This window comes from Herpailurus yagouaroundi, unplaced genomic scaffold, assembly GCF_014898765.1.
Source record: "Herpailurus yagouaroundi ecotype Mexico unplaced genomic scaffold, PumYag 77, whole genome shotgun sequence".
Lineage (NCBI taxonomy): Eukaryota > Metazoa > Chordata > Mammalia > Carnivora > Felidae > Herpailurus > Herpailurus yagouaroundi.
Genome location: NW_024412388.1, coordinates 1,584,410 through 1,593,030, shown reverse-complemented (window position 1 = coordinate 1,593,030; position 8,621 = coordinate 1,584,410). Strand labels below are relative to the sequence as shown.

The window sequence follows — 8,621 nt, the reverse complement described above, 5'->3', positions numbered from 1 at the left end:
CCTCCATCACCATCAACATCACCAATATCACCATCATCATCATCATCATCATCATCACCAATATCACCACCATCACCTCCATCACCATCATCATCATCACCATCGCCATCATCATCACCATCACCACCACCATCACCATCATCATCATCGCCAATATCACCACCATCACCTCCATCAGCCCAGAGCCCAATGTGGGGCTCGAACCCATGAATCGCGAGATCATGACCCGAGCCGAAGTCAGACGCTTCGCTGACTGAGCCCCCCAGGCGCCCCGAAAGCAGAGTATATTGAATAGAATAAAAGGGGGCTTTGTTTTAGTCACTCTTTGTGGTGTGGCTGGGTAACAGGAGGACAGTCTCGGGCAGAGCAGAGTGCGAAGGAGTATACAATGGAGGAAAGAGCCCTAGAAGCTGGGCTGAGAGCAGTTCTCAACTTATTACGTGGTTTTGGAAAGTCACGGCTCCTGAGCTTGACATCCTCACTTGGAAAGCGGTGACCCTGACGGGGAGGGTACTGAGAGTAAGGACCAGTGGCCCCCTCTAAGTTCCTTTAGTGACCTTTAGGTATGATGGAAAGAGATAAACACACTCCTCGGGAGCCCCGTGCGTCAGCTGAGTCCCCGGCCCCACCCGGCATTAACAAGATGGTTGGAGGAAATGGTGGACGAAGTCTAGCTGACTCTCTGCCTCCCCCTTCCCTGGTGTCCGTGGGACTCAGTGGGGAACTGAGCGTTCACCCCCACTCAGAGGCAGTGAGGCAGGCAGAGTTAGTCGGTTCTTACTTCCTCCCGAGGCCTCAGTGGGACCGAGGAGGGAGCCGAACGTCCACCACCCCACCCCCGTCCGCAGCAGGCCGTGTGAGTCAGTGCCCGTGTTTCTGGGGCGTTGGCCGTGGGGATCGTCAGAAAACTCCACCCAGCCCTCGTGCTACACCCCAAGGGGGGACTGTCTACTACAAAAAAGATTAGATAGTATCCAGAGTCTCAGGACTTTCAAAACTTCCAGGGTATAATAGAAAATCACTCATCATACCAAGACCCGAGAAAATCATAGGCTGAATGAGAAAGGGCGAGGAGCAGGCACGATTGTCGCAGCAGATTGAGCTGAATCCGAGGCCGGAATTGTCTGGCAGAGTTGTAAAGCAGCCATCGCAAAAATGTTTCAGCAAGCAATTGTGAATTTCCTTGCAACAAATGCAAAAGCAGCAACTCTCAGCAAAGAATTAGAATTTGCAAAAGAAGGACAAATTATAGAACCGAAAAATATCCCTAAAATTTACAAATGGGCCGGTGTGGGGCATGGGAGGGGACAGAACTGGTGAATTTCAGGACAGGCAAGTGGGATTTATCCAAGAAAATCACCACCAAGAAAAGAGGCCAAAAGAGATGAACAGACTGTCAGGAGTCCAGGGGACAATACAACATCGCGGGAGGAGTGAGAAGAGTGGACAAAACTTCCCGAATTTGGCAAAGGGCATGCATCTACAGATTCAAGAGGCGGCGTAGATCCCAAAGGATGAACCCAAAGAAATCCACGCCCAGACACACCATCATTAAGCTTCTGGGAACTACAGACAAGGAAAAGCTCTCGAGAGCAGTGAGCGAGAAACAGCACGTTACCTGTACGAGGGCAGCAAATAACTGAGGGTCTCTGATCTGCAGCCCTGGCGCCGTGGAGAAGGGGCCCACCCATCGTTCAGGTGCTGAAAGGGAACGGTTTCCTGCAGATTCTATGTCTACAGAAAATATCCTTCAGGGGCGAAGGAGAAAGAAAGTCATCCTCTGATGACAGAAAGCTAAGAGAACTCGCCACTAGAAAACTACCCCTAAGGAAAGACTAAGGGAGGTTCTTTTAAACAGAAAGGGGCCTTGGAACCTCAGAAGCACCAAAGAACATGGGTAGAATAAGGGTAACCATATGACACGTTAGTCTTTTTTTTTTTAATGCTTATTTTTTTGTTTTATTTTGAGCAGAGAAAGACAGCACAAGAGAGGAGGGGCAGAGAGAGAGGGAGAGAGAGAATCACGAGCAGGCTCCACACCCAGTGCAGAGCCTCGTGCGGGGCCTGATCTCACGACCATGAGATCGTGACCTGAGCCAAAATCAAGACCTGGATGCTCAACTGACTGAGCCACCCAGGCGCCCCAAATTATGGGGTATTCTAATGAGTTTCTTAAATCGTTTGATGGTAGAAGGAAAAATCGAATACCTTTTAAGGTTGTTCTCAACATGTGTAGAAGAAACAGGACAATTCTATCTTAATATTTGGGAGGGTGAAGGGACCTCAACAGAAGTATGTTTTCTGCATTTCACTCCAGGAGCTAAAACATCACTCCAAGTGGACTGTGATGTGCACCAGGGGCAATCACCAAAAAATCAATACAACTCCAGATGCTGAAAATCCCTGTCAATACCTCAAGACGGGATTAAAAAAAAAAAAGTTCAACCACCCACAGGAAGGGGAGAGAGGAAGAACAGGAAACAAAATAATAAGGAGGCAGAGTTAAGATAGAACATACTGCTTTAAATGTAAACAACCCAAACACACCATCTAAAAGGCAGAGATCGGTATCACAGCCTCGACAAGGGACCCAGGTACCTGCTACCTTCACAGACACTGTGGGCTCACTCTAAATATGACATAAGTAGCTTGACGGCCAAAGTATAGGAATAGATTATGGACGATGCAGACATGAAATACACACACGTGTAGAAAAATGGGTGTATTTCATGCAGGCTAAGATTTCACGTAGTCCTGTCTTTAAGACTTTTTTCTCCCTCTTGCCCTCTTCCCTTCCCCCTGCATTCTGCCTCGTCCCCTCCTTCCTGCACCAACCAGTGGCATCTACCCTTCCGTTCTTTGCTCCACGTGCTTATTACCCTATAAAAAAATCCCCACATGTTCACTGGTACAAAACATGCACAGATAGGCGTGGGGAAGTGCTGTTGTTTTCTTTGCCAGGAAAAAAAAAAAAAAAAGAAATCATTTTATAAAGACATTTCTGTATTTTGTTCCTCTCCCAATATTATTTTGGGAGAATTCTGCCAACTCAATGAGGAAAAGTTCCCTTTGTGCATAACTTATCCAACCATTACTTTATCGACGGCTGTTCACTTTGCGGCCGGTATTTTACTCCCAAACAACGCCATCAACATCCTTGGAGGTAAAAACAAACAGACACATCACGACAATCAAGTAGGGGTGTCGATGCTTCCATGCCCCCTCGGAGCAGGGGCCCTAGAGGGTCCTAAACAGACAGCAGTTTCTGCTGCTGCCCCACACCGTCCGCCCAGGACAAGGGCTCCATTCTGCTCCCGCTGCCCGGCCTCGTACAAGCAACGAAAGCCATACTTTGCTGAGGACGCACCAGGTAAGCGTCTGCTGGCCCCCAGAGCAGGGCAGCGCTCATGATTGTCCCTGTCCCCCACCAGGGCTGACCATCTCAGACCATCTGAAATGCAGATCCCAGGGCCCTGCTGAATCAAACTCCAGCATGAGGCCTGGGCCCCTGCCTTCGGTGCAAACTCTGCAGACGTAACCCAAGGCTTTCTCGGGAGAGGAGGGTGGGGGGGAACCACTTAAGAGATTCGCCACCAGGGTCGCAAATTACTCTGGTGCCACCTAGAATAAACGGCCCGATGTGTCCAAAAGCTGCACCGTTCAGTCTTTTATTGAACGTCCTGCTGATGCCGATGGGAGACTTCGCACCCACCCCTGCCCACGGCCCCTCAGAAGCACCTTCTCTGGACCACGGATGTCCCAAACTCCTTGAAATCCGCGGAGGTGACCCACATCTGCTTGAAGCTGCTCAGGGAGGTAACAATGGAGGCCCCAATCCACGTGGAGAACCACCTGTCGGGGGGGGCCGTGATCTTGATGGGGGTCCCTTTGGAAGCCAGCTGCTCCAGCTCCTTGAGGAGACGGTCGTCGAGGCCCTGGAACAGGGTGGTGCCCCCCGACAGAACGATCTCCCCAAAGAGGCTCTTCTGGATGTCGGTGTCACACTTGGTGATGCTGCAAGACACCATTTTCGAGAGGCCCGGGTTTTGGATGCCCAGCTGGTCGGGTGCGAACAGGGCCTCGGGCGCCTGGTACAGCTGGTCCCCGATTCGCACGATGTTCCCGTCCGGCAACTTGTACTCCCTCAGGATCTCCTCCGGCCTCCGGGAGAGCTCCTTCTCTGGCTCCGGGGCCACATAACACAGCTTCTCCTTGATGTCGTCCACGAGGACTTTGTCCAGCGCGCACGGGAAGGTCCGCCCGCCAGCCAGCAGGAGCCGGGTGAGGTGCTCTGTGATGTCCCTGCCCGCCACGTAGAGCTTGGTGACCGCGTGGGGCAAGGAGTACCCCTCGAAGATGGGGACGGTGCACGTGACCCCGTCCCCGCTGTCCACCACCAGGCCCGTGATGCAGGCTGAGGCGTAGAGGGCCAGCACCGCCTGGTCCGACAGGTAGAAGGCGGGCACGTTGAACTTCTCGAACATCAGCTCGGCCATCTTCTCCCGGGCCTCCCTGGGGTTCAGCGAGGGCTCGGTCATGAGCACAGGCCGGTCGCTGGCCTTCACCCCCAGCTCCCACTCAAACAGATGCCTGCAGAGGGTCTCCACGTCCTCCCAGCTGGTGACCAGGCCCCGCTCGATGGGGTGACACAGGTGCAGGACCTCACGCTTGGGCAAAGCCTCTTCCCCCACAAAGTCCTTCTTCTGGTTGGGTCCTGCCGAAGGCGTCTTGAACTTGGGGTGCCCCACGACGGAGCTGATGACGTGGCGGGGGCCAATCTCCCCAGACAGGCCTGCCTTGCAGAGGCCAGAGCCATTGTCGAAAATCACGGCCGGAGAATCTAACACGTGTGGATTAAACATGTCTGCAGTAGCCTTTTCCGCGCCTCGCCGAGATAAAGACAGAACTCTCTCGAGCTACTTTGTGACACGAGAGGCCCCCTGGAAGCTTTAAGGGCACGGGATTCCACGACTCCCAGGAGGCACTAGCAGGCGGCCCGGGCCCGAAAGCCCCCCATCCTCCCCACGGGTCTGCCCTGCTCTCAGACGGTCCGGGGGCCGTAGCCTCTTCAGGGGTGACGGTCCCACATGTAACAATCCAGCCAAGGCAACAATTGTCCTCAGCCAGTGGCACGGGACCTTCAGGGGCGGGGGGCTCGGAGCCCCCCAGCGCTCCCTTCCTGGTGAGATTCCAACAGTCGCGGGATAAGCCAGACCCACAGGAGGTATTGATAGGCCCGTGCGCCAAGGCCCGGACTTGGAACCGAGCAAAGCAGCCCATCCTGGGGCCACCCAGGGGACCGGTGCCTCTGGCCCATCGGGCTGCCGTTATGGGGGGGGGTGGGCAAAAACACATTTCCCTTTGCACGGGTCCAGGTTGGAGGGACAGTGCCCAGAACCCATCACAGCAGGTACTCAGAACATGCAGACTCCTCCAGGAAGGCCTCAGGGATTTCTCTTCCCTTTAGCCCGTGGCCCTGGCTCTCTATCCCACAGAAGAGATGCTAAGCAAAGCTGTCTGGGCCTGCTGGCTGTCTCTCTAGGCATGCATAGCCGTAGCAGTAGGGTTGGGACACGACCTCTGAAGACGGGATCTGAGGTCTCTGGAGTCGGGGACACCTGTGTCTACGGACCATCACACAGCCGGCCACGCCCCCTGAAGCGCGTGGCCTCAGCAAATCTGAGGCCGGCAGGGAGGCTGAACGGTGGCAAGGCTGCGAGCTGTAGCCCCAGTCCTGCTCTGCCCGAGGGGCCAGGCCAAGGGGCACCCGCTGCAGCCTCCCAGAGAGCCAGGGCCAACAGCACTGAGCCCTGGAGGGTGGAGGGGGGCGTGGGGGACGTGTGAGTCCCCGATGGTCCCTCCCTTCCCTGCACATCCCAAATCAGCTTCGGGGGGTCCAGCTTTGCCCCCGTCCAGAGAGCCCTCCCAGAGGACCCCTCCCCACTAGACCTCCTGGCCTCCTCCTGCCGGTGGTCCTGTGTGTCCGGCCAACCCCTCTAAACCCACCAGCAAAAGTAGTCACGTGTTATTTTGTAGTGTAGACGCGTGGTGTAGCTGTGTGGTGTATACGTGTCGTGTAGACAAGTGACAGACGTAGGACTTTGGGGGCACCCTCGGGGCTAAGTCCTGGGTGAGAATCGATATAAAGGTGGCATTGCTGGACATTTTCCCCAAAGGACACCTCAGGTAGAAACTGAGTCACAAGGGCAATGGGGTTGGTGCCTCGGGATGACCCCGGGCGGGGTCTGCACAGCCCCAAACCATCATCAACTGCCCCTGCGGGGGGCTCCCACCATCTGGAGGCTCCAGCACTTAGGGAAGGATGTGTCCCCAGCAGGCTGCTGCGGGCGTGGGGACGGTCAGCGGAAGGCTGGGTCTGGGGGGTTCCAGCCTCTGCTTACACCACAAAAGGCCTGTGTGCCCGGGTCTCAGGCTTTGCTAGAATTTTCTCCTTGTCGCCAAACACTCCAGGCAGAATCAGGAGGAATGTGTTCTCGAGGTTTCTAAATTGGGCCCCAAAGCGGCCCACGTGGGAGGTGATGTAACATCAGATGTCAGTTTCACACGCCGGGTCGAGGCACACGGGTGACACGGTTGTCCCGGGGGGCGGGGGCCGGGGCTGGCGGGGGCTGGGGGGCATTTGCAGGAGGGACAGAGAAGGAGAAGAAGACCAAGGCAGAGGCGCAGCTTAGACCAGCCAGGGGGTGTGGGACTGTCCTGTGGCCACTGGGCACCCCGTTGTCGTAACAGCACAATAACAGCGTCCCAGAGGCCAGCTGCCTCTGACCCGGGCGCAGGCCACACGAGCACACAGAAACCACACCTGCCAGCCCCGGACAAGCTCAGACCCCCGGGGACAGAGCTGGGAAAGGGGGCCCAGCCGTCAGGACAGTGGTTTCTAGCAAAGCCATCCGAGTGTTTCCAGGACCCCTTCTCCAAATGTTTCCAGTCTCCCTGCCGAGCCGTGGCCGCTGGGTCGCCGCACGCCCGGCAGAGCGACCCCAGAAAGAGGTCCTCACCTCACTCTTCTCCGCCCGCTTGGGACAAACACCCGCCCCCCGCCTGGAACCTTCCCCACCGCTTGTCACGTGTGCCTGTGCCTTCGAAGCCTGGCCCCGGGCTCGGGGAAGCCTCTGCCCCCACCATCAGCGTCCAGTCTGGCTCACGACTGTCCACCTCACGGAGAGGACACCCACCACCAGGAAGTGGGACATCCGCTGGGGGGCGGTACCACGCGGCCGTTGAGGAAACCGAGTGGGTTTAGGAGCCACAGCCCACGTGATGTTGTGTTGGTTTCAAGCTCCCAGCCGGGGGCAGAGATTCCACCCCGTGGGGCTCAGGTGCCTGGGAACCTCTCCCCGCCCCCCCCCCCCCCAGTCCTGCCTCCTCGCAGCCGTGTCTGCGGTCCCTCGCGGAACCGCCCCCACCCCTCCCAGCCCCGGGGGTGTGCATCTGGGGAGGGGGGCAGCACGCATCCTGTGCAGGTGTCCACGTCGGAGTCCACAGGCGTCCTTGCCACTCCAGCGGAGGCGATGCTCCCTGCAGCTCGGCATCTGCCGCGAAGGTTGCATTTGCTATTAACGCAAGGACGTTACCGCCCTTCAGACTCGGGTGAGAAGCCGGCCTCTGAGGCTGCCCCGCCCCCACCCCAGCCGGCCAGGCCTCGTAAATCGCTCGAACAAGTTTATGGGCGAACCGGCTGTAACTCCATCCCCCTCCACGGGGCAAGGCTCGCCACCGTGATCGTCCGGGAGCGCACTCGTTTCCGACTTACACGGGAAGGCTGGCTCTTAGTTCTGGTCCAGCAGTCATGCCCAACGGCAGCCCTCGCCAGCCCCTGCACGACCCCCGCCTCCCACACCCGTGGAGGAGCCCCGGCCCGTGGGGGGAGGTGCGCAGCCCCTGGGCAGCCTTGGAAAGCTGCCAGGCATTTAGACGGGAGCGGGCAGCCCCGGATCGGCCGAGCGCCCCTGCTCCTTACTGCCCTGGTGCAGCGCGACTGGGCGACACGAGTCCCGGGCTGGGGGCCGCCCTGGCTGTCCCATCATCCCTGGTTCCATCTGCCCCTGATGCCCAGAGCCTCAGCCAATTAGTGACCAGCAGGCTGGCCTCATTAGTCGTGGCTGACATCTGGCGGCCAGATCCTGTTTGCCGGGGTCTGGTCCAGTGTTGGCCGGCAGCTTGATGGAACAGGGACACTGTGTGAGCGACAGGATGGGCACTGCTCCCACAGGAGAGAACTGGGTACATGTCCGTGGACGATGTGGGAGTGCAGGGGCCACGGGTGCTTACAGGGTTTCCCCAACTGTCTTCTCTTCTAACTCTTTGCCCCAGGGAGCCCAAAGCCCTGAGCACTCTGTGTGGTGTCCTGGCTCTTTTGAATCTCTGAGAAGGAACTTGTGTCACATTCCCACTCATCTATTCTCCATCTACCATCCATCCACCCACCCACCCATTCATCCACCCATCCATCCATCCATCCATCCATTTACCTATCCATCTATCCATCCATCCATCCTTCCATCCACTCACCATCCACCCACCCATCCATCAATCCATTCATCCACTCATCCATCTATCCATCCATACACCCATCCATCCATCCATCCATCCATTCATCC

General features: G+C 57.0%; 1 protein-coding gene across 1 annotated transcript; it reads right to left on the bottom strand.

Moving 5' to 3' along the window:
* Positions 1 to 3,641: 3,641 nt before the first annotated feature.
* On the bottom strand, positions 3,642 to 5,163 carry ACTRT2 (actin related protein T2). Its single transcript, XM_040459099.1, has one exon. The coding sequence runs from the start codon at positions 4,860 to 4,862 to the stop codon at positions 3,729 to 3,731; it is 1,134 nt and encodes a 377-aa protein (XP_040315033.1). The 5' UTR covers positions 4,863 to 5,163; the 3' UTR covers positions 3,642 to 3,728.
* Positions 5,164 to 8,621: the final 3,458 nt, after the last annotated feature.